At 27.3% G+C, this 27,707-nt stretch overlaps 1 protein-coding gene across 2 annotated transcripts; it reads right to left on the bottom strand.

Annotated features, from left to right (window-relative positions):
* LOC107066536 (uncharacterized) lies at window positions 1-27,191 on the bottom strand. 2 transcript variants are annotated; one of them, XM_089177867.1, is made up of 3 exons: window positions 27,052-27,191; window positions 4,663-4,836; window positions 1-3,058 (listed from the first exon to the last, which is right to left on the bottom strand). In XM_089177867.1, the coding sequence occupies exons 2-3, from the start codon at window positions 4,803-4,805 to the stop codon at window positions 820-822; spliced, it is 2,382 nt and encodes a 793-aa protein (XP_089033993.1). In that variant the 5' UTR covers window positions 4,806-4,836; window positions 27,052-27,191; the 3' UTR covers window positions 1-819. The 2 variants fall into 2 exon arrangements, with proteins under 2 accessions (XP_089033993.1, XP_015176727.1); XM_015321241.2 differs by lacking the exon at window positions 27,052-27,191 and adding an exon at window positions 13,339-13,479.
* Between the last annotated feature and the right edge of the window lie 516 nt (window positions 27,192-27,707).

The following is a 27,707-nucleotide window of genomic DNA, read 5'->3' as shown; positions in this document are numbered from 1 at the left end:
TTCGAGATTAAATGTATTATATTTTTCTTTTCTTTTCTAAGTCGCCCATATTTTCATGGTTATTGACCATTAGTCAATTATACGCAACGAGACTTTTATTTGTTGTACTTGTAATAAGACTTATAAAGAGACAAATATAGACAGACAAACAGACAAACAGACAGACTGCATACACATATAAATATACCATAGGACACACGATCATTCATTTTGGACTTTAAATTCGAGGTCTACAGAAGATGAGAAAAATGAATAATAAATAAATACATTTTGACCAGAACGAGTAAGTATATATATATGTATGTGTATATACGTATATAAGATAAGTCATTTTAAATGGAATACTTAAGACATTTTAATCGTTTATTAAGTAACAAAATGTTAAAGATAAGAAATGATAACTTTAATATTATATTTTTTGTTTTGTTTCTCCATTTTATTTCTCTCCACATCTTCGCGAAAAAGAAGAAGAAATATATGTAAAATTTCCATTAAAATGACTCAACTTATCAAAAAATCGGTAAACAGAGATTACCTCCTATGGATTATGACGACAATTCGTATATTTCCGCTATATTTGTTATTCATACATTTAACTTATCCGAATACACACACGCACACGCGTACACACACACACACACACACACACACACACACACACAAAATCTACAATAATCGATCGTATCCAAAAAAGGAAATTAAAACTCGAATTGATCTAAGGAAAGATCGATCAATTAAAACGAGCTTTCCCAAGGAACACAATGAATCAATCGAACACGATCGAGATGATTAGAACGTGACATGTATATATATTTAGTATCAACAATCGTCGGTGGATGTGCTAGAAATTTGCGTACTCGCGCCACTTGAAAAACTACTTCTACAGGTTTCCACTGCTAATGCGGTATCAGGCACCTGTACGAACTGTACTTTTTCTTTAGGCCAACGATTTCTACCGTAAACGCAATTGAATATGTTGTAACGATTATCCAAATCGAGATGACTGAACGTATTACTGTGACGTCTTTTAAGAACCTTTTTCGCCATTAGGCTTCTATTATTTTTATAAGATAGTTCTTTCTTGAAGCAGAAAAATTTTCTCAATTCCCTTTTAACGCGTTTCGAACGATAACCAAACAGCAATGGACTAACGTAAGCAGCCAATACAAGAAAACACAATACGGTAATGTCATATTCGTGAGCGATTTTATAATTATTGTAAGGTGGAAGATTTTTCACGAGTAATAATACCTCATACGGTGACCAACAAATCAAACCCATAACTATAACTAAAGCGCTTATTCTGGCAGCTCTGGTTTCTTCTCTATACCTGAACAACGAACCATTACTTATTCTGTATTTGAGTGAATTAATATAACTAGAAGTACTTCTAACGCTGGCTACACGATGCAAAGTGTTTTTATTAGGTGCTGGTGTAATCGTGACGATAGGTGTTGTCAAAAGACATGCCGATGTTTCGTTATTGTTGTTGTTTTTGTTGGTATCGTTAACTACTATTTCTCTAGAACTTCTACTATTCTCTACATTGTATACTTCACAGTTACTATCTACTATAACCTCGTTTAAATCAAAATCTGAGTTTAATCCTACTTTATCGTAATGTTTATCATTTTTCAATCGTTCGAATTCGTTAACGTCAGACTCCTCATTTCTACGTTCTTTGGTTCGAATTAATAGATCATTTACTTTCGAACTTGGTGTAAATTTTTGTTCGTTAAATATCACCGAATCGTCTTCTACGTTGCTTGAACGAAAACATTCCGAATTGACGTCCTCTTCGGTATCAGAATTTCTCAAATCAGTAATATTGTCGTCGTTGTTCAACCAAGAACCTCTAGTACTTTCACGAATTAACATTTGATCGTACATGAGATTGTGTGGGGATTTTTGTCTGTTATCTGATCGATCCAAATAATGATTCTTAACGTGATGATGATCATACTTGATACGATCAGAATACAGTCTTGGTTCTTCGTTATCCGTAAGATCAATTTTTTCTATCGATATAGTAGGAGGAATAGGATTGATAAGCTCATTGGACTTATCTTCATCATTTTCCTCAATATGCGAACATTCATCGGCATCCATACCTACGGTAAAAACAACACCACCACCACCAGACGAGGAAGCTTCATTGTTATTGGTTGATGGTGGTATATTTAAGGAATGAATTTCCGAAACTGATGAAAATGAACGTCCACGAGGAATTTGACTTCCTGCAGCAGGTTGAGTAGTCTCACTGGTTTCGTCAATCGATGATAGACTCGAAATTTTTGGTATCCTTCTAAAATCATCCAATAAATTATCCATTTGCTGATAATGTTGCTGTTGTTGTTGTTGTTGCTGTTGCGATTTAGAATCTTCACAAAAACTAGCCGACGATAATATAGGCCTAGAACCAGTCCTTCTCGTTCTTTCTGAATTTCTATGAGCAGCCGAATAAATTTTCACGTATATCCAACATACACATGCAAACGGTAATAGGTAGGCGGTTAAACTGTGTAGAATAGCATAAATCATGCCATAAGTCATTGGTATTTCGTTTGAAATATTATCGTCAACATATTTCATCCATTCTGTTTGAATATCGGTGATATTGTTTTCAATTGTGGCAAAGGTTAAATTACTTTGCATATCCGTGAACGAATTGTTAAACATTAAATTGGTATTTGACATTGATCGCAAATTACAAGACAACCAAAGACTACGGGGATTTGGATTTAGAAATGCCATAATTGCAAATATTAATGAGATTAACCATACTGAAAATATCAGAATTTCGGATTTCAATTTGTCGACTTTTGCCCGATATCTCAATGGATCCACCACTGCGAAATATTGGTCTATGGCTATCAGAAAAACTGATAAAACCGATGATGTTGTCATCAATGCTGTTGCACCTTCCGAAATGGCGCATACTTTTTCAGCTGAGAATACCGACGAGTCCGGTTTCGACGTTGGTGATGAATCCATAATCAAAAGAAGATTCAACAGCACGCAAATTAACAGGTTCGAGACAGTCAAATTCATCACAAATCTGAAAAAAAATAAACGGAAATTATTGATAAAAAATTCGATTCAATTCGTTGAATGTTTAATGAAACTTTTATTTAAGATAATGGGGAAAATATTGCGACATAAAGATTTGATTGAGTCGTGAAAATATGAGATTTATCAAAAAAAAAATATATATATATTAAATCAATTGATTTTATTCATTGGAAAATATTGCGACATAAAGATTTGATTGAGTCGTGAAAATATGAGATTTATCAAAAAAAAAATATATATATATTAAATCAATTGATTTTATTCATTACAAATAACGAAAGAAAAATAAAAGTAACAGATGGAGTAGTACAGGTGTTTTCGGCTTGTCAAATTTTACAAACGATCGCATTATCGATAATAAGAAAGAAAGGAAATCAAATGATGATTTTTAATGTCACACATTTTAATGAACATACGTTGAGATTATTTTACTGTTTACGTAATAACATTAGTCACTACACTGATGTGACTATAATAGAAATTTCTTGACAATTCTTGTGAAATTATTATCTCGTAAATTTCTTAGATACAACTCTTAAACGTTAAGATAATATAATTTTTCCTTTACGAGAGTTATCTGTTTTCGTAAAAATATTTCTTATCATTAGTATAGAAATATATTTCAAGATTCATCATAAACAGGACAAAACTGGGATTAAATTCTGGGATAAATTTAGAACGTTTATTTTTTCTGTTTTTTTTTTTTTTTGTTTATATCAAAATCTATCGAATCGCGTACGAAAGAATCTGTTGAAAGATTTTCTTTAACGCAAACATGAAAATTGAAATTTTCCAATGCAAAAACACATGCTGCTGTTACCATTGTTGCTGCTGTTGCTATTGCTACTACTGTGCAACAGAAGTAACAATTTGTTTTATGAGAAAATATTTATTAAGAGAAATCTCTCCGATGTTGTCGTAAGAGAACATTTTGGCAAAGGATCGTATAAGAGGATTGTTAAAAAGAACGTTATTGCATTTGCATCTTTGTTGGCTCTACTTAACGTTGTTTCGGTTAGAACATTTATTTTTGGGGAAGATTTATATATTTCAATTTATTTATAATCATTCTCTTATACGAACTCTCATAAAGAGTTAAAATGTAACTAGTAAAACATTAAAATAACGCGTCGTTCCACCAAATATTACATCGAGTTATTAAATTATTATTTGTTTTAAAATACTTTTTATTTTTTTAAACTAAATATAAATGGGAAAAATTTTCATTATAGAACGATTTAATTTCAATAACAATTTTAATTAAATTTCACTAGTAATGAAAAATATTTTTCCCTTTCATTTTGTCTCATTTTTTATTTGGAATTAACGTTAAACTTAGAAAAAAAAAGAAAAAAATAAGAACCGTAAAAAAACGTAAATAATTTAAATGGATTTTAAAATTAATTCGATGTGTGAATAATTGTTTCTCGTATTTATCTTTCGTTGAGAACAAAATAAAAACAGAAAAAATAGAAAGTAGAATGACAAGTTTATGAGTACGAAAAGAAAAGGAAAAAAAGAGAAAAAAATGAAAAGAACGAAAGGGAAAAGGTTCAGAGATGCGGTGAGAGGACAACAACACACACGAACCTGTTCGAAATCGTTCTCAATCCGGGTCGTATAAGAAAGGCGAGTAAAAGGATCACATTGAGAAGGAAACAGCCAAAGAGTACAAAACTCCAAATGGCAATTCCTGGATCCTGCCACCATTTTTCTAAATCTCCAAGATCCATTCATAAATGGTAGCCAATGGCCGAGTTTGTCCTGAAACAATTTCAATCATTTTCTATTATTAATTATTTTCTTTTGTTTCTTTTTGTTTTTTTATTTTATATTATACTCTTAAAACTATAAAGTAAACAACGTAATCGTATATCTGCATATTTTTTTTTAAATATTTTTAAAATTATTCAAACTAATTTATAGTCCCGACATTTAAAATTTCAAAAATAATTATCGGAATGTAATATAATCAAATTACTTTGAACAATGATATAATACAACAGTTAAAATAAAATAACAGAAGGTTTTAAATCATTTTGTTAAACAAAAAAGAAAACTTTTCTCTCATATAATAAATAAAAATGTATTCGATTTACAACAACAACAACAACAACAACAACAAAAAGTAATATGCTTTCAATCTTAGAATCCAAAAACTTTTTCAATTAACTCGGTATAAATTTAAAAATTAAATTAAATCATTGTTTTACTAAACACTCGAGAAAAAAGAAGAAGAAAAAGAAAATAACAAAATATAATAATATTTATTTCATTTAATATATATATATATTAGGGTGGGTCAAAAAAATCAATTATTTTTTTTTTACAAGTGCCACGGAAAAATGGGTTGCTAGACACCTTATAAGAATTCTCACCAAATATGAGCTCTTAATTTTAATAGGAAGATCCTCCGCATCGCAGTATTTTATTTTTTTCTCAGTCCAATAGAATAAAATTCATACTTCATCATTAATTGATTGTACAGAAAAATGTTCTAGACGAATTTTGTAGAAAATTTAATCCTCTACAAAAAAGGTATTTTATATTTTTTCCGTAAACCTCACCATTTGAATGATATTGAAGATTTAAATTTGATGATTTTTAGACAAATTTCATTTTTGTTTATGAATTTTATAACTCGACAATAAATGACTATTATAAAATGCGCAATACAAATTCTTGTAGAAAATTAACTGCTCTATTAAAATGGTGTCTTATGTTTTGGCGATTAAATTAAGCGTTCAAAAGATATTCAGAGACAAAAATCACTACACATGAAAGTTTGTCTCTGAATATCTTTTGAACGCTTAATTTAATCGCCAAAACATAAGACACCATTTTAATAGAGCAGTTAATTTCCTACAAAAATTCGTATTGCGCATTTTATAATAGTCATTTATTGTCGAGTTATAAAATTCATAAACAAAAATGAAATTTGTCTAAAAATCATCAAATTTAAATCTTCAATATCATTCAAATGGTGAGGTTTACGGAAAAAGTATAAGATTCCTTTTTTGTAGAGCATTAAATTTCTTACAAAATTCGTCTAGAACATTTTTCTGTACAATCAATAAATAATGAGGTATGAATTTTAATCTATTGGACTGAAAAAAAATAAAAAACTGCGATGCGGAGGATCTTCCTATTAAAATTAAGAGCTCATATTTGGTGAGAATTGTTTTAAGGTGTCTAGCAACCCATTTTTCCTTGGCAATTGTAAAAAAAAAAAATTTATTTTTTTGACCCACCCTAATATATATATCTATATTACAAATTAATTAATTTTATTTACTTATTTAAAATAAATCTACCTAAAAAAAAAGAAAATAATTAACTATAATTAATAGGTAGAGATAATTGTGTTCACTTTTCAGAAAATGTTTAAGTAAATTCTTTTTGGAAACAAACTACTAATTAATAATTAAAACAAATACTTTTAACGATGATTTGACAAATGTGAAAATAATAATGCGATTACGAAAATTTGTTCTTTCATTCTAATGTGCACAATTTATAAACAAAGCATTTATCCTCATGTCGCGTTTTAGCATGCAGCAGCATATTTTCTAACTAAAGCTTTCACTCACCAGGTTAAAGTTCAAACTTCACGTTAGTTTCAACTGTTACGCAAAGGCATTTCAAAGTCGATAGTGACCTTCGAGAAAATTTTATCGCGAGTCAGGTATAATAAAAAACAAAAAGCAAATTTATTGCTTCGTTCTAGGTCAGTGATAGATAAATCTTTTTTTCTATCCACCCCGTCCCCTAATTGTAGCATTAAAATCGAATAAATAATTATTTTTTCTATTTAACGATCGAGGATGAAGTATTTTTAACAATGCATAACTAAAAAAAAAACAAAGAAATACTATAGTTAATTGTTTAATCGATCTATGATGAGTTATAATAAAATGATAAATTTAATATTACATTTTCAAAACGGTAACTATAATACTTTTTTTTGTTTATTGTAATCGTGATTGTCTGTAAAAATAATTAAATATGAAAAAGATTATTATCAAGTTAATTATATAAACATTTTTTGATTCAATTAAAAATTACATATAAGTATTATAACAATATTCTACATATTTATAAATTAAATAGATAATTTCAAATTATTTATTAAATATTAATATAATATTTTTATTTATTTTCATATTCAATCCATATAAATAATTTAATCCCAAATAAAATAACATTTAATTACGACATTATTTATTAATCATAATTTATTATTATTATCATCGTCAAAAAATTTTGATTATTATTTGTTATTTTTTCAATATTTCGCATTAATTCGATTTATCATAGGATCGTATTGAATTCGCATTATCGTTAATAACGCGTTTGAAGTATTTCAAATTATCATCTTGCAATAATATCATTATGTAGGTTTTTTTCGATAACGTTTGGAAAAATAGGTTATTTTCAAGATGTCTGAAGAGTAGTAAAAGGAGTAGGAAAAGAAGGTGGTGGGTGGGGAAGGAGGAGAGAGTGCAAGAGAGTAAAGATGAAAAAGAAAAAAAGAAAGAAAGAAAAGAAAAGTAGAAGAAAAAATAAAAAGAAAAAAAAATGACACGACCTCGATACGTAACATGGCACCGAAGTTGAAATCCCTCGACGGGCTTTATATTTAGGCTTCCCAACGGGTTTCCCCCGTGAACGGGCACCCATCATAAAAATATCTACTTCTCGCTATGCAAGAAACACAAGTCGTACAAGAAGATGAGTTTTTATTATTTTAAGTATGTTTCGTCAATGATATTTAACACCATTTTTATATATATATTTATTATTTTTTAAATCAATTCGAATATTAACCTAAAACCTTTTATTATTCCATTGCGCAATCCACCATTCATTGATTCATTCGTTCATTCATTCATTCGCTCGTTCATTCATTCATTCATTCGAACGAATTTTTTCTATCTTTGCTTTCTATTCATCGCTTTCTGTTACGAATAAATAATAATAATAATAATAATAATAATAATAATAATAATAATAATAATAATAATAATATATATGTCAAAGTTTTAGCATTGATCTTATTCTTATTTTTATCTGAATTGACCAATCGTTGATTGCATTAATAATATGTATTTATTAATATCGAAAGACACACATGCACATATATATGTATATATATATGGGTAAGATAATTTGAAATGTTTTTCTCGAATCTCGTGACTTGCTTGGGGTAAAAATATTTATCTTTAGTTTTTTTTTCTTCTTCTTCTTCTTCTTCTTCTTTCTTTCTATTTTTCTTTTCGAAGCTGCTTCGAATTGATAAAGTCAAATAAAAGCTTTAAATGTTTATTTGTTTTGTAACACTATATATTACTCATAATTGATCGTCTCTTTCGTTATTAATTTACGATGGAAAAATTTCCAAACGTTGTTTTTTGTTTATTCGTTCATAAAAAAAAAAACATTTGCCATAATATCCAATATGAATTATTTGTTATCTAGGACGGGTTGAAAGAACAACGGAGTTAATCAAAACATCATTTAAATCTAATTAATTAATTAAATAAATAACTAAATTAAAAATGGAATATAATAAACGAAGTTTGAAGACATTGCTTAAGAGAATAATATTTCTCAACTTACGGAGAATTTTTGTTACCCCTGTTGTACAAATTACGTTCGCGTATATTTCCGTGAAGAAAATTTAATTCACAAAAGGAAGATGCGGGTACGTCGTAACATATATAGGATGTCCCAAAATAGACAGAAAATATTTTATTACGGAACTTTGATTCAATTTGATCAAATTTTCCAATTATAACGGATATTATATTCAAATTTTATGCGGATACTTTTATGAAAACAAAAAGAAAAACAAAAAATATTACAAATAATTTTCATAACTTCGTTAAACCTGTTTCTATATCCAAATGTTTCATTAATTTAACTAAAAAAAAAATAATCACAATACAAAATTCGTTATAATAATTCAAAAATAAAGGTCAAATGTAGGACACGTGTTTATACGAACATTTTTTTTTATTATTTAGATATGCTACAGTCATTCCCAAAATATTACTACTTATTCCGAGATCTGAATATAAAAATATATTTTAAGTATAAATAATATGTTTTTATAAAGACGACCTGTCAACTCTTTTTATCTCTTCTTCTTTTCTTCTCTTTAATTGAACAAACAAAAAAAAAAGATAAAAATAAATAAAAGGAAAAACGATGCTAAAATCAGGACCAAAAACAAACAAACAAATGGAAAGATCAAACAGAAATTTATTAAAGTCAATGAAAAATGAAAAATAATTTCAAAAAAAATTATTACCTTTTTCAAATAACAACACTGGTATCGAATTAACGAACGAATATCTAAATGAACAAAATTCAATTGACGTTATGTGATAATAATAGGTGATGATTAATAGAAATAATTATTCCTATTAAATATTAAAAACGATGAAATGAATTTTAAAAAAAATAATGTTTTTCTTCTTTTAATATTTAACAGTTATCACAATTATTGACAAAATTTTGTACGCACAAGTAAATGAAATCTAATTTGAATTTCGTAAAAATTTACGTTTAAAAATCGAATGATCAATTAATTTTAATTTTAATTAAATTTAATTTTAATTGAAAACAAAATTATTATTGGGAAAATAAAAATTATTCATACTTTTAAATTTCTTTTTCTTTTTCTTTTTTAATTTTATTTAATTTTATTTTATTTTAAGTATATCATTTTCTTCTATTATGCTGCATGCAATGTCGACCTTCCCTCCCCTCACCCCTTTTCTTCACATAATTGCTTCACACCATTTGGCAGCGAATCAAATTTTCAAATTGAAAGAATAGTGACACGAGAACGTGCCATGGCTTGTACACAAAGAATGAAAGAGAACCAATCATCGAGAAAATGATAACTACTATCAACGATAATCAATTTTCCGAAAATACAAAGTATAGAAAAATATGTAAAATTATCATCCTGATGAGTCACATTTTAAAACTTAAATTAAACTAGCTAATAATAGGTATTCATTATTATCAACATTGACATTTATAAGAATTCATTTACATTTTTTTCCTTGTTTTTGAAACTACTACTACATTATTTCGGGTAAACATTATTTTATTTTATTTTTTTAAATTTCATTACATCAAGTCGTTTCAATAGTATCTATTTGTAGAAATAAGAATAAAAATGAAATAAAATAAAAAAAAAGAAGAGAAAAAAATATATCGTGAGCATAACACTGATAAAAGAGAAAAAAAGAAGTAAAAAAATTGTTGAAACGTGTCAAATATTTTATTATTATATTACGATCAATTACTGTAATAATATCGTTTAATATTATTTTTATCGTCATTGTTTGTACACGCATTTTTTTTCTTATCGTCTGTTATTATTTATTTTACTAATTTTATTCGTCTTATCAATGTTAATGGTAAACGCGTAATCCTTTTCCACCTTGGCGAACATTACTACTAATCGTCTTATATATATATATATTTCAAGAACCAATAGTATTGACAAAAAAAAATAAGGTGTGTCAAGCTTACGTTAAAAAATCGGTGTAAAAATTGCATGAAAGAGGAAATCAAACGCATAAATCATCTGGTGTTTCTAACAATAAGTTTTTTCTTTTTTTTTCTTTTCTTTTTTTTCATGATGTCTACTAACGGATTTAGCATACCTTTTTATAGACAATTTGTCAAACCATAAATGGTATCGTAAATCGTAAGTACGTCAATGTTTTCGACTTTTTTTTTATCCTTTTAATTCTAACACGCGTGTTAACATCTACAAATACATTTACTTTATTTTATATTTCGAAAAAAATAGAAGAACAAAATTATCGGGGTTTACTTAAAAAAAACTATTTTTCATTATCATTTTAAATTATTAAATAATATAAAAATGGTATTTCATTTTCATTATAATTTCATTCATTTCATTTTAATTATAAAAATCAAACACAATAAAACCACTATTACAACTACTAATACTATTACTACTATTACTACCATCACTATTAATTATTTTAAAATAATAATTTAATAATAAAATAAATCAATTATAAATCAGTATTACAAATTGATTAATTAACGAAGCAAATGATTTAAGCATATATATATGCTTATATAGCTCGTTAACAAAAATGGTTATATCAATAATTATTAATAGTTAATGTAATACATGTATTTCTGTTAAGAGAATATCGATAAATGTTATTCGAAAGAGTTAGGTACGATTCGCATAGCGTTACGAACAAAACGGCTATTCTAAAAATATCAAACCAAGCTCGCTAATCAAGTGTGCTCAAGCAAACCATACGTATATGCGTAATGTAAATACATACATATATATGATACTTATATATATACGAATATTCTATCTTTATGTATCGACTTACTTATAGACATACGCGTATCTATATTGTGTTGTATTCTTTTACAACTACAAACGCACGTGGTTATAGTAAGAGTAAGACGTAAGAATAACGTCAAACGTACAAATTTAACCCTTTCACTACTACGGGTGACTATAGTCACCCGCCACAAAACGACACCCGCACACGACGGGTGACTATAGTCACCCGTCACACGATGCCACCTATACGCGACGGGTGACTATAGTCATAGACTATAGTCACATAATTATGAACACAAATCATTTTGTTTCTAAAAGTAATGTCACAAAGTCGTTTTTGAGACAAAAGGCTCCGAATGCTAAAGACTGCGCGCGCTTAATGTTCCCACTTTCGGTACGGCGCTCCGTTCTAGACGAGGTACTTCGCGGCGAGGCCCACCGTAGCGAAAGGGTTAAAGCAGATGTGTATGAAATGTTCGGGCGTTGAAATCTCTTTGTAAAAAAAAGATGACGCACGTGTCAAGGCCAATGCACTACTAACATAGCCGGAGAGACAAGAGAGTTTGGTTTTTCGAGAGATGTATTTTCCTCCTCCCTATTAATTTGTCCAATAGTATTTCAATTTATTCGAATTGTTTGGATGATTTTCCGAAGGATGATAATTTTCTGAGTGGTTAGATCTTAGAATCGTTATTCTTAGAAAAACATAAAGGTTTGTAAGATTTTTCATAGTTTTTTTAACAGTTGCCACAAGAGATAGTCGTTGAACCGAAATTATGGGAATTTGAGAATTTTTATCGAATAAGAGAACAATAAATATTTGTATCAAATTATTTCGTTAAGGGATGATAAAGAATAATTATACGAATATTCGTTTATTGTTTCCTTTCCCTTCCTTTCTCCCTTCTCCGCAATCACCCTTCTTCACCAATTTTTTGGGCAAAATAATTTGCAACGAGTCGATTATTCAATAAATAAAATTTTGAGAAATAAAGGATTTGAAGTAAATATGTACCGAAATGTTTTTTTCGGTACAAAAATTTTCTTCTTTTTTTGCTTTCCATTTTAATTTTGCGACGCGATAATTAGCTATTAGCTTTTTTTTTGAATCATTTGATATAATTATCGACAATCGATACATCAATTTGTTTTTACGCTAGGAAGAATATTTATTAGTATTAATTATTTTTTTTTCTTTATCTAGGAAGAATCAATTAGCATTTTTAACTTTGGCTTTCCTTCCTCGTTTCTTTATCTAATATAACATGTAAACAGAAAACTTTCAAATCGTATCGGTTTTCTTTTTCATGCGGGCTCTTCCGTGCGCACACGAAATTTCAAATCCCCTTTTTCTCTCTTTTTCTCTTTTTTTTCCATTTCTTTGCTTTTATCTTTTCCGGTATGCACGACGATCTGTTTATCTATCTATTTATCTATCGAATTATTACATTAATTAAAGAATCGTTGATACCTTTCGGATAATTAATAAATCTAACATAACAATTATTATGATCGGTTTCGTTACAAAAAAAAAAATCATATTGTTCGTTTTAAACCCCTTCCCCATTCCCACCAATTGATTACAGACGAATACGAAGATTAAAAAAGAAAAAAAAATGATGAAAGAAATTATTATTGCCAATAAAAATGTTTTATTACGATAAAAATAAAAAAATCGGTGAACGACGGGTTGTTTAATGGATGTTTCAATTCAAATTATGATTCGTTTCTCAAACAAAAATGACCAAAAAAATGGAAGAATAATTTTTTGATAAAAAAATTATTACATCGAAACAACGCAAAGATTTTGGATTATTATATCGCGCTTAGGTTTTGTAATACGAAACGTTGTTGGATTAAATAAAAAATTTGATAAAAGAAAATTGTCGGTGTTACCTACTCACCGTGTGTGCGAAAGAATTAGGCTTTATGATAAGCATTAACGATCCAGAGTAAACAGTGATGAACACGAGACATCTTCCTGTTGATTTCTCGTTTGTAACTTCAAAGTTATCGTCGTCGTCGTCGTCGTCGTCGTCGTCGTCGTCGTTAATTCGTTGGTTGTTGATTCTCACTTCCTGCCTTTGAAAGACCTTGAGAAAATAAAACGAAAAATATATGGTAAATGTTAAAACACCGTGACCCTATTATACATTTTGAATATGTATATATGTATTTTAACATATGTATAATATTGCAATCCTCAAAAAATGATCAAGAAAAAAGAAACACAACAACAATACAAACAACGACGACTGGCGTCCTCCATTTTTTTCATTTCAAATCCATACGTTAAAATGGCGTCCATTGGTCAAACGTTATCGCGAAGAAAAATTCCTTTTCCTTTTATTTTTCTTTTTTGTTTTGTTTTAAAGCTCGAAAAAGATACTTACATAGACGTGATCGTTTTAGATTTTAGATTAAAACGTAACGAGGAAACGAATTAAACAGAGAAAAATAAAAAATCGTCACGTAATAATCATCGTCACGTAAAAAAAAATTCATCTCTGTTATTTTATCGTGGGCTACTTTTTTTTTTAAAGAATTCCAATCGTGCACAATTATCTTTTTAAGTGTTTGCTTCTAATTTCATTAGGAAACAAAAATATTTCGAGTGGACGATAAGTGTGATCTCTTTAATAAAAAAAAAAGAAAGAACAAAGTAGATATGCATGTAATATCATGTCAAAAATACATATCTATAAGTAGATAAAATCTAACTTTCAAAAATTCCTTCGAGATATCGAACGATATCTTCGAGAGGTAAAATCATCGAAATAGTGTTTTTTATTTCAAATTTCGAAAGAAAATCCCCTTTTCCCTCCCCCATTCTACCACATACCAATGAAATTAAATAAAGTAAAATATATATATATGAACGACGTTTGAATTGTAAAATCATCAATAACGGTAATAATTTATATCGTTGCGTAAATGATTACTATTTTCGTTCGGGCCCCCGTTAAATTTTAAAAGACCATTTGCCATTAAGGTATTTATTAATAAACGATGATATCACGATAATAATTGAAAAATGACTTTGAAAATGTCGTTAGATCGATCCCTATCTATTGCAATAAATGATTTATCTAACGAATATAATATTACGATTTCGTGAGACGATAATTTACGATAGAATAATATTAAATATATCAAAACCAATATATATTAAATCGTTAATACGAATAAATACAAGCTATTAACATATTTCATTCTTTAGTATCTTACGAAAAAATCTTTAAAAACTTCTAAAATATTTGCGATTAAAATAAATTAAATAAAAAACAAGAAGTAGAAAATGATTGCTATACAACAGAGAGAGAGAGAGAGAGAGAGAGAGAGAGAGAAAGTAATTTATCGAGTTCGATCTACTCTTGAATTTTTGTGACGAATATTTTCAATCTTTTCCCTACCGTGATGGAAACTATAAATCACGTCGATAAAACCGTGTTTGCGTGCTTTTAAACCATCACATATTATACTACTCGAAGCAGACCCTGGCACAAATCCTTGAATTTGTGGACCGTCGAGAGTTTCGCGGTTTCTCTCCCCGAACGAATATCCAACCATTACATCTCGTTCGATCTAATTAAGAACGTGCACCTCTATAGAGATTGATCTCACAATTTGAATTATAAATAAATCAATGAAATATAAAAAATAAAGATAGAGGGAAAAGAGAGAGAGTAATAAAAATACAAGGAGAATAGCAATTTAAAAAAAAAAGAATATAAAAAGAATGTGCTGATAAAATAAAAAAAAATTATATTTACAATAAAAAACAAAGTAAAAAAATTTTTTAACCAGGTCAATCATTCGTAAAACTCTCACCAATAGAATAATCTCAATTAGTATTTAAAATAAATAAAATTTAAAAAAGTATATATATATAATACAATGCAAATAGCAATTTAAAATAAAATAGATATAAGAAAAATTATATATGCAATAAAAAATAAAGTATACTAATTTTAACCAGGTCAGTCATTCATAAAACGTCCACCAATAGAATGATCTCAATTCGTAATTTAAATTAAAAGAACTATATAAAATATACAATGCGAATAGCAATTTAAAAAAAAGAAGATAAAAAGTAGAAGGTGATCTAAGGAAAAATATGTTTAAAAAAAAAAATTAAAAAAAAAAGGAATATATTTTAACCAGGTCACTCATTGGATCATTGGATTGCTATGATTATACAATTTATGTATACCTTATATTTTACGATGATTAAAAAGACAGGTTCCACGTGTGTCAAAAGTATAGGCAAAGTTTAAAGATCAAAAAAGCAAGAAATCTTTCCTCATTGAGAATAAATTTTTCGCGTTGGAACGTTAACGACCTCGTAAAGCAACGAACACGACCATTTTTAACGTACGATCGATAGCATTTGATTCTTATTCCTTCTTCTTTTTCTTCTTCTTCTTCTTTCTCTTCTCTCGTTTAATAATAAATATTAATGATTACATTGATAAACAATGTAATTAACATTATAAATGATTACGATGAAAAAAAAAAGAAAAAAAAAGAAAGATATCGTTTTTTAAGTGTTCATAAAAATTACTAAAATTTATCTATTAATACCATTGTGAAAAATATAATTGATTTCCAAATATTACAATTGAAAGGTGAAAAAAATTCTAATTGTGCTAATAAATAGACAACTATCATCATTTCTGATAGTCATCGTCGTGGATAACTATTACGAAATAGTAAAGTTATGTACATACCTAAATCACGTGAATTATTCCCGTTGAAACATAATCTTACGTAATATTCGAGATTATCTGTACTTCTCTTTCTCTTTTTTCTTGTTTTTTTTTTTTGTATTTCTTGTTAATAAATGCATGGGTATACGGTCAAGAAGAAAGTTGGAGAAGAAATCGTTTATGTTCCCCACTTGTTTATATTTTCAAATGTGCCATGACAAAACAAAAACAGAACCGCCATTAATACGGTACTTTTTACATCAATTTTTCAATCTAATATAAATATTTATATTATTACATAAAAAAAATAAATAATTAATATAATTTAATATATAATTTAATCAAATTTATCGCACATACCTAGCACAGATATATATATATATATATATATATATATATATATATATATATATATATATATATATATTATATATTATATCTATACTTAGAAACAAATTGGTGTATTTTTAATAATCAAAAATCTTGTTTGTTCGTACGTATGTTATTTTCTCAGAACTTTTGCAACCTTTACCTATCAATTTTATTTTATTTTATTTTATTTTTTTGTTTTTTCAACAAATTCAAAATTTTCAACAAAATTTTTTATTTATGGTCGCCATTTTTCTGGGAATCGCTTAATCGTACAAAAATCCAGTTATAGGAGGTGTAAAAAAAGAAAGAAAAGGAAAAGAAAAGGAAAAGGAAATGAGGTACTATTTTAATGGAACTTTCCTCTTAATATTACTAGTACGAACACCGTTGTTTGTGACACGTCACGAAACGCGTTTTACATTTCCTTATTGAAAGATCACGTTCGATCGTTACGCACGTTGGATCGAATGTTTCCTTTTTGCGTGCATGCCAAGATCGATCAACATTAACGATAATAATAATAATAATAATAATAATAATAACAATAATAATAATAATAATAATAATAATATAACCAATGGGGAATCACGATGGTAAGTTATTTTGTAAATTATACGTAATAATAGATTTAAGATTAAAATTATAACTGGAATTTAATCGGTAAACGCTAAAAGTGATGATGTCATATTCATGTTTACCAAACGTGGCACGATTTAATCAGGAGAGATTCATTTTATTCTCATATTCGAAATTTCAAAATTCCGAAATTCTATCGAGACGTTGGTTGTAGGAAGACAACAAAAAAAATATGTATATATATCATCGAGAATATAACGAGAAATAAAAAAAAAAACGTTATCTTAAAGTTAGAATAAAAAAAAATATTATTTATAAGAATTTTTTTATACCAAAACAAAATTTCATACTATTAACGTCATAGCATTAGGTTGACGTTATTATATGGAGAATTATTTAAATCCTATTTTTAAATACCATAGTCCTTCGTGTTTTCAGGAATTATGACAATTGATTAACAACTAATGGAAAAATTTGAAAAAAATTCATTCTGTTTTAATTTTCTTTTTTTTTTTTTTTAATAATATCAATAAGTGTAATATTTTTTTTATCTTACACCATTATCATAATTACTGGTGCATGTATACATACAGTACAGCGAAAGTAATCGAGTTAACAAACACTATAATCGCATGAATATATCCGGGGAAAGTTATAAGTACGGATTATGAACTCATATTTAAATTTAGCTAAAATTTTTTCTTTCTTTTTTCAACTTATATATATTCTCGACAGAGTAATCATAACTTATCGAAATAATGATAAATGTTTAATGGAAAATTTTAACAAATGTGTGTTGTTAATGAATTTTTTTTTTTTATAAATACATAAATGGATCGAAAAAATTTGTGAACCCAACTTAAAAACAATTAATTTTATAAAGAAAAAAAAACAAAAGTAAAGAGTATTTCTCATAGAAGTTTAAAATTGTTTTCAATCTACTATATTAAATGGATCAAAACAATAACTAATTGTTAATTGTACGGTGTACAGTCAATCGATATCACGATGGTTTAGAGTACATAATTAAAAATATTGTTTTCAGGACACGTAAAAATAATTATTTTTATATACCGTCATTGGATTGTGGAACATGTGACAAATACGGGCTTGTATATGTAGATAAGACATATACAGAATGTAACAATAGGTTTTTGGTTGTAGATTTTTAAAACCTAACCTACTCACCTCTCTTTTATACCCAATTTCTTTGTTTCTAATAACAAAAATTAAACATCAAATTAAATTTTAGTAAAAAAAAATTTACTAAAACATTAACTACGGCTATTTTACGATGAAAAGTTTATAGAAAACAAATTTTTGATACAAATTATTAATCAAATTGAATATAAAGAAAGAAAATAATCAGTACGTAAATAAAATTTAATTTTTTAATTGTTTTATAATATATATTTTTTACAATTTGTTTGATAACTATTGTGACAATTGCGATAATAAATTTATTTAATTAAAATATATACCGGATTTAATCTTTTCAATATTTTCAATACGTGATTCACGAGAAGATCTAGCGGTCGATTAAAAAAAATAAAAAATAGAAGATAAAAATATTTAATAAGTGAATATAACCACGATGGAAGAAGAAGTAAAAAAAGATGATAGTAAGGAAATAACGCTTATCAAGTGTCGGAAAAACGTTAAAGGAAAAAAAATAAAACAGAATAGAAAGAAAAAAAGAAATTTCTGATGTAATTAGATAGTCGTCTGAATAATTCGTTGCTAGATAAGAAAATATCCTCGTCATTCGTTGCCATTGGCAATGAATTCTCATCGAAGGTGCAACCTTCGAACGTTTAGAATTAGATCTTGTGACGTTTGCTAATTGATTTAAAATGGATAAAACAAAATCTCTTGTATAAGAAAAAGAAAAGAAGAAAAAAGAAAAGAAGATTATTTCGTTTCAATTTTTATTTCAACGAAATGCAAGAGATAAAGAATGAATCAAGTCTCGAGTATGATTTAAAAATAATCATGCTCGTTTCAAATGACGAATCATGTTGAACACCGTTAACGTCTAATCGAAATTTGAACCAGGAAGTTGAGTATATATATATATAATATTTATTATATTATATATTTAATATAATAATATTTATATACACGAAGATTGAAAAATTGTAAAATAAAAATTAACTACATTGCCTGGAACCTATAACCGGGCAATATACGAAATGGAAATAAAACATAACCGAGAACATCTTTTTCCTTTTTTTTTTTGTTTTTTAATCGTACAAGAGAGTTGGTTGAACCCCGATTTAGAAAAAAAAACCACTTATAATTTTCTTCAAAAATACGAACGACAAAATAATTCTTTTCCCCATATTACAATTTATCAGCGTATAGGTAGGGGGGGGGGGGGTCAAAAGTTTCTAAATTGGACCAAAAATTACATTACTTTAATTGTGATTATTTAAGATGTTTATTAGTAATTTATTATCTACAAATGTGACGACATGCGAAAATTTATTTTCATAATATATTTCTTATCGACCACGCAAACGTGTTTGTAATAATAATTTTTTATGATATGCAACAATTGAAGTTGAAAAAAACAAAAAATAATTCGAAAATATGTTATTTAATTGTTATGATTGTTCACACGTTGGATAATATCGTTGATAAGAAGTCGAAGTAATTTTTAAAAAATCGTGCAAGTTATCGATGATCGATTTGGATAAAACTAAATGAAGAAGAAAGGTGGCAAAAATAAACGAAAATTCGTTATATTTGTATAAAAATTAATCGATCGTGGTTTTTGTTTAATAGTATTGAAAGAAAGCAAACGATTACAACAGATTTCATTTTTAAATTGATAAGAACATTAAAAATACATTTTTATATGGGAAAACAAATGTTTTCATTTGTCAAATAACAAAAAAAAATTTTACAAAAGCGTGAAATTCGAAAGGAATGTTTAAAAAAGAGAAAAAAAAATGAAAATGTTCGCAGACACTTCTCGCGCATATAAGAACGACGACTTATTTGCATTTAATAATATATTTAGCACATATACGTTCTTTCAATTAACGAGCAAGTTCTACTAGATTCTACTAGCATAAAGAATCGAATGAAAAGCACGAGTTACACCTGGTTAACACTCCATTTGTTAATTACAAAACCCAAGTAAAATATATATATATATACATATTAAACAAGATAATACATTGATCACGATAATTATTATTTCGAACATAAACTAATCTGATATAAATATAAATATATTTATGCAATTTTATTCTTCATTAATACATTACCCTATAAAATACATTTTACATATTAAATGTTACCAATTAAATTATTTTACATTTCATAAGTAGTAAATAATAATTTATATACATGAGTGGGTTGAAAAGTTTTGATCCTAACAAAACTAAACCCATTTTAATGTACAATAATGATTAAGGTTCTTTATTTTTTTTATTTTTTTTTTTGTTAATACTGAAAACTTTTTAACCCTCTTTCTTACACCGCAAAGAAACTTCTAATTGATCTTTGAAAAAGATTAGATTGTATTGTAAACTTTCAAATTAAAACATAAAGTATACTAAATAAGCCAATAAAGAAAAACAATAAAAACAACATTCCACATAAATATCACATAAACGTAATATCGAATAATTATCAATAAATTATTAATTCAATATTTATATTAATATAAATAGATAAATAATATTTGTTTTATAGACTGCGCACATACAGACGTGTAATAAATCAAACTTAAAAGATTAATTAACAATATATATATATATATATATATATATATATATATATATATATATATATATATACAACACGTGATATGAAACGTGTTTTAAAAAGTAAATGTACTACTGATACATAAATATATTGACGAGAAGTAATCGTATGTACAAAATTAAATACGATAGATAGTCATTAGCTCATTACACAAGACCATATGAAACATGATACAACCTTCGATTAATTATCAACGAATGATGAAAATAAAAAGAAAAAGAAACTAAAGAAAATCATTCTTCGCTTATTAATCATCTTCGATGTAGCAACATAGTCTGGAAAATAACAAGGCAAAGGTGTTTTTCTTCTAATGGGAGTTTCCCCCAATAGAGAAAAATTTCCATTATCGGAAATATTCGATGAAATTGAAAACAAATCGTTCGAATCTAATAATAGGGAGACTAATTGTAAAAATGATAATGAAAAAAAAAGAAAGAAAATAAATTATACGGATTAAGACAAATGAGAATCACTGTTTGACCCTTTCTCGAATTCCTTATCATCCGATTAAAAAAATTCACGACAACAAAAATGCAGAATCACAATCTCGATAATGAAAAAATAATCGATTGACCTCGGAAAAAATTTCTTTTTCTTACTCTAGGCGAGAAAAGAAATTATAATGCTAGCCGTTCGATATCTTTTTTTTTCTTTTTTTCTTTCTTACCTTTTCTTTTTTTATATTTATTCAGGATCACGCGAAACGTTCGAAGAAGAAAGAGAAGACGAAGACAAACTTATTGTTAAACTAAAGAAAATAATCATTCGTGTACGAAAAAAAATATTTGCTCGTTCGCGCAAACAATCTAATCAAAAACATACTTCTTAGTTGCCGCGAGGATTATGATTATTATTTTTCAAGTGAAAAAAAGAAAAGAAAAAAAAATTTTACACTCGTTTCACAATCGACTTACAACAATCGTAAAATCTATTTCCAAAAAGAAATCGTAGGAATGTTTCTATCCAATTATCACCTAAACTATTAATAATTATTTTATACTTTGTTTCTATTAAGCCAATGGTTACGATTGATGATCGATAAAATATTATATATACAAGGTGATTCACCAGCTCTTGCCACCTAAATAGCTCCGAAAGTATGATAGTAGCAAAAAAAGTGGATAAGGAAAAAGTTTCATGAAAAATTCAGGACTACAATTTGGCATTAGTATTTTTTTGCTAGGTTAAGTCATTTTCGAGATTTATTGGTCAACTTTGTTTTTTTAAATACAATGTTATATTATAATACTTATTTTCGGATAGCGGCTACTAAGACAAATCCAGTAATGTGCAACATTAATATTTTTGAAGGTCAATGAAGGTAAAAATTGGCGAACAAGTCGGCCACAATACAACTCTTCCGCGTCATGGTCACGTCAGGGTTGTGTCAGGGTTACGTCATCCTTTAATTTTTCCGACAATGGACGGAACTAATATTTTTCGAATAGTTTTTATTGGTCATTGTCAGGTTTTGTATTTAATGTTGCACATCATTGAATTTGCCCTATCAGTCGATATGTGAAAATAAGTATTAAAATATAACATTGTATTTAAAAAAAACAAAATATTGATCAATAAATCTCGAAAATATCTCAACCTAGCAAAAAAATACTAATGTCATATTATAGTCCTGAATTTTTCATGAAACTTCTTCTCCATCCACTTTTCTGCTACTATCATACTTTCGAAGTTATTTAGATGGCAAGAGCCGGTGAATCACCCTGTATATGTATATTATCCGAGGAAAATAAATTTTTATTCTTCGTGTGCACATGTTTGTTTGACAATGAGTGTATTTTTCTTTATTCCTTTATATATATAATAATTTTATTATAATAAATATATATAATAAAAATTCTATTGAAAATAATCGTGATGATTAATCTAGATAATTTTAATGTTAAGTAATAAATAAAAAATCGTTTAAGTATAAAAAGATAAGATAGTTCAATGAACGATCGTAAGATACATCATTATAGTGATTATTTATTTTTATCTCGCATAATCGATCAATCAAAATAATGATTTCCTTCTTTCATATTATATCGAATATTATCAATTGAAATTCTTCAAATGGAAAGTTAATAATAAAAACTGCTTTAATGAAGGAAATAAAAAATTTTTCTCTTTCTTTATAAGCATATAAATATGTATATAATTAAATGAGATACATCCATCAATATTCATATCCACTATAGGAAAAAAATTGAATCGAATGAACGAAGTATTATGATTTCTAATATACTTTTTTTATGTTAATCCGAAGCAATGAGTATATCGAATAGCATTTTTTAACGTTGATTTCCAAAAAGAGACGCAAACGAAACTCATTTTTCGACTAGGATGCATTTTTATTAACGAGCAAGTACTTAATAAAAAAAAAATATTAAAATACATTTGAGATTATACTAAATTTATAACTAATGAAATTAATGAATTAACAAATCATTTGAAAACATAATAAATTTGATGTTATTGCAAATTTTTCTAATATATATGCATTTAATAATTTATGTTACACATTGAATAAAATGTAATTATATAGTTAAATGATTATAATAAACGTTTGGTATTATAGTTAATTTTGGATAGTACATTATTATCTACATTTACGAATATCAGCTGTATTTATATCCTTCGTGAATTTTTTAAATATTTTATTATACTGAATCATCCTTATATACTGATCGGAACGGAAATTCAATTTACGTGTGCATATATTATAGTATGTTAGTATTATAGATATACGTATGAGAGTTCGACGAAATAAGAAAAAGCCCTGTGTTTTAAATCTTTAGAAAGAAATAACAAATAATTCGTTATCTTTTTTTTCTCTTTCTCTCTCTTCTATTATTATTTTACGCACCCACGCAATTACGCGTATGAAAAAAAAAGTTTACTAAAAGACTTATGCTGTTCTTCTATTGTTTCAAAAAAAAAAAAAAAAGAAATTACTTTATACTACGAAATATATTAAACAAATAAAATATATGGGCCGTTTATTTTGAAAGTAATGTAAGTTCATTTTTAAAAATAATGAGATATGTAATTCATGCTTAATTTAATGTAAATTTTTTATGTATAACTAGTTCATGTTTAATTTCTTTAAAAACTCCCATGTTTTATACAAGTTAAAATTGGTCGGTAAATAAATTTGCATAATCATCGATTATGAAAGTGGTGTAAGTCCAATTGAAATAGGTAGGTGACCTAGAAGATGGTTGCCGATCAGTAACCTGTTATTTTATTACGTTTGTTTTATATTACATGTCACATTACATGTCAAAAGTTACTAGTTTAGGTTACTTATTCTATTTTTTCCTAAAATGTATAACTTCATATTAACATCAGATAGTGATATAGGTAAGAACAAATGGTAAATCAATATTATTTTATGACAATTGAAAATATTTTTTTTATTTAATTTTAAATAAATTCACACAGAAATAAAGCCCATGAATATAAACAGAAGAATAATCTTAGATTCAGAGGATGAAGATAATTCCGCTATGAACAACAAATTAACGAATCGTAAAAAGAGAAGAAGAATAATAGAGGTAAAATCTTCATCAGATAAGGATATTGTTATTGAAAACTTAGATTCTGCAGAACAAAATAAAGGAAAATATATGCAACGAATAAACAAAATTACGCGAAATACTGGACAAAAGTACTATACAAAAAGAGAAAAATTCATTCCAGCAATTCAAAAAAATTTGAATCCAAAAATTGTAATTGCTCAAAGAAATGTATAAAACGTCTTAATGAAACACAACGTAAAGCAATTTTTGATAAGTTCTGGAATATAGGTGATTTTAATAAGCAAAATGTATTAAATATATTAGATGCCAGGCCTATTACTTATGAAAAATATAAAGATATTAAGCGGTTATTACCTTATATACCTCCGGTGCATCATGCATATTTCGAAACACTGCCACATGCAGAGCATAAGAGAGTAAATACTATTTATATCTTGTAATTTTAACAATGTAATTAGCGTCTAAAAGTAAAAATACTACTTCTATTTTATATCGTGTCATTATTTGTAAACAAAATTGGATTAATATTATATTTATTATAAGTATATTAATTTATTATAAGTATATTTTAAGTGAAATTTGATTTTTCAAAATTGAAATTAAATGATTTTTACAATTAATTAATTTTGAAAGTGGTGTAAGTCCATTTGAAGCTCATAAATATATATTACTTTAGTTAAATTCGCCTAAAACCAATTTACATAATCTAATTAAATATTGATAAATAAATAGACACATTGCCATATTTAATATAATTACCCTATATAAAATCAATTTCTTTAAATTAAAGATTAATAGGCTTAAAACCGATAAATATAACCAAAATTATTATGATAGTTTAATAATGAACGATTAGAATGTTCGAATTCATACAACTTCAATCAATTTTTTCTATACTTTGATAAAATAGAGTTAATCGACTCGACTAAAATGAACACAATTCACATTGTCAGTATAATAAAATAATACTTTAGATAAAATTACATAAAAATATTACAATTTTAATCGCTATAAAATTTCAATCATTGACAAAAATCATTTCCAAATGTTAATTTCCATATTTTTGTTTACTATCTATAAGCTTAGATAAAACTTTCTTCAAAGCGGAAGTATAAAGAGCCAAGGAATTTCGACCCGACCTCGATCGCAAATTGTACTTGCGATAAATCGATTAAAGAAATGAAAGAAAAGTATGATATGGGGGGGAAGGGAAGAGGGAAGGAGATAATGATAGAATTACAATCTTTCTTACAATTAGCATTGCATCAGCTGATCTGTTATGTTTCTATATGAAAGAAAAAAATAGAAAAAAATAAAAAAAGGAGTCAATATAAATAGTATATGAACGTATGTTTTATTCAAAAATGTAGAGTTATCGTAGCCCATAGCCCATAGGCTATTATATTATAATGCAATTCCTTCTTTCGAATGAACGTTGGGTAAGCTAATACAACCATAATCTTTCTTATGTTCTCACACGACACACACACACAACATATAAACCCGATCATGGACGAGGAAACGGAATAACGGGGATTGCGTGGATTTTTCCATGCCGTTACGATACGGCAGCCACGCTTCGAGAAATATTTCGATTTAAATGCTTGAGCCTGAAAAAAAAAATCGAAAAAAAAATTTACGAGGACTTCTAAGTTCAATAAACATCATCCAAAAAGAATATAATTGGATTAAATTGATTTTATTTATCTTAAACTTTCTCTCATATTAGCAACCATTTTATTTCCGCCTACTAAAATACTTAGAATGCATCTGATTGGCCAACGAGATAGTTCGCTGGTTGGAAGAGATTAACTAAACTTTAAAAAAAAAATGATGACGTAAAAAAAAAAGAAAGAAAAGAAAGAGATAAAATATCAAGTTTCGACTTTTTTTTTATGAGAGAACTGACATTTTTGCGATTTTAAAACGAGAGACTATTCTATATTCTTATTTATCTTATTATTGGAAAAATTCCTAAAATGAATAAATATAATCGATTTAAATTGATATTTTACTTATTAAATATTCTCAGATCTTGATCACCATTTTATCTCCACCCATTCGAATTCTTAGAATTAATCTGATTGGTCGATAAAATCATCCCTGATTCAAAAAAAGATGCTTAAAACCTTAACAAAATTATAATGTAAAGTGAGCAAACATAAAAAATATATCAGATTTTATTAGATTTTTAACGAAACAACTGACATTTTCGTAACTTTAGAATGATTGACCCTCTATTGCTTTTTTTCTTCGAGAACTTCTAAGTTCAATAAATAAAATTTAAAGAATATATTTAATTGATTACATTAATTCGATTCATGTTAATCTCTCCCACCTTCGCGACCATTTAATTTCCGCCTACTAAAATTCTTAGAATGCATCTGATTGGCCGGTGAGATAATCGTCGGTGTTAAGGAATTAAAAAAAGAAAAATAAAATAAATGATCACATAAAAAAATGAAAAGAAAAAGGATACAATGCGAAATATGATTCTTCGATTGTAAAATAAAATTCTCGCGACTATTCTTTACGTTTTTTTTTTCTTTCTTTTTTGAATTTGTAAATAATAAATAAAATCGATAAAAAAGAAAAAAAAGGTTGAAAGAACGCAAGAAATGAAAAACTAATAAAAACTCACCAATACGTTGCAAAATATGAATTCCTGTTCAAATCTTGAAAAAATGTTCCTTTTGATGGTGGTGGTGGTGATGGTTATTGGTGGTTGTGTGTTAGAGGAGGCGTGCTTTTGGTCTTTTCTCTGGCTCATAAATGTTTGGTAAGAAAAACAGAGACAGAAGAAACGATGAGGGAGCTTCGACCGACAGGATGAGAAAGGGGGGAAGAAGAGAATCCAAGTGAAGAGACGCTAGGAAACCGTCTGGGCCGTTGCCCTGTTTCTGCTTCTGTGTGTTGTGCTGTCAAAACGGCGTGCATTTGTGAAGAAGGAACCCTCAATAAACTTCCATATCTCTTCTTCTACTTTCCTCTTTTTTTTGTTCTCTATTACCTTTGTCTTCTTTTTTCTCTCTAATCATTTGATTAGCACTAAAAACTGCACATATTTACTCGGTATACTCAAACAAAAATTAAGGATTTCTCGTTGAAGAGAAAACTATATACTCTGAGAGAATGGTATATTCGGTGTATGGTGTGGTATGTGTATGTAAGAATGTGTAAGAAAAAGAGACAAATCACCTATACGCGTATATATACATACATACAAACACACTCATGCGAGACACAAAGTCTGTCGTGCTCGGCCGCCTGTAACAGCGTGGATATAAGTATATATAT

The sequence above is a fragment of the Polistes dominula genome, unplaced genomic scaffold, assembly GCF_049000335.1.
Source record: "Polistes dominula isolate Pdom_NZ unplaced genomic scaffold, Pdom_raw_medaka contig_24, whole genome shotgun sequence".
NCBI lineage: Eukaryota > Metazoa > Arthropoda > Insecta > Hymenoptera > Vespidae > Polistes > Polistes dominula.
Note: the sequence above shows the minus strand (reverse complement) of the source record. Positions and strands in the feature narration are given on the sequence as shown.

Bases quoted from the DNA above. Each gene is read 5' to 3' on its own strand.
- LOC107066536 (XM_089177867.1), bottom strand. From the start codon at position 4,805: ATGGATCTTGGAGATTTAGAAAAATGGTGGCAGGATCCAGGAATTGCC. The intron at 3,059-4,662 runs GTTCGTGTGTGT...ATTTTTTTTCAG, and splicing joins TTGAGAACGATTTCGAACAG to ATTTGTGATGAATTTGACTG.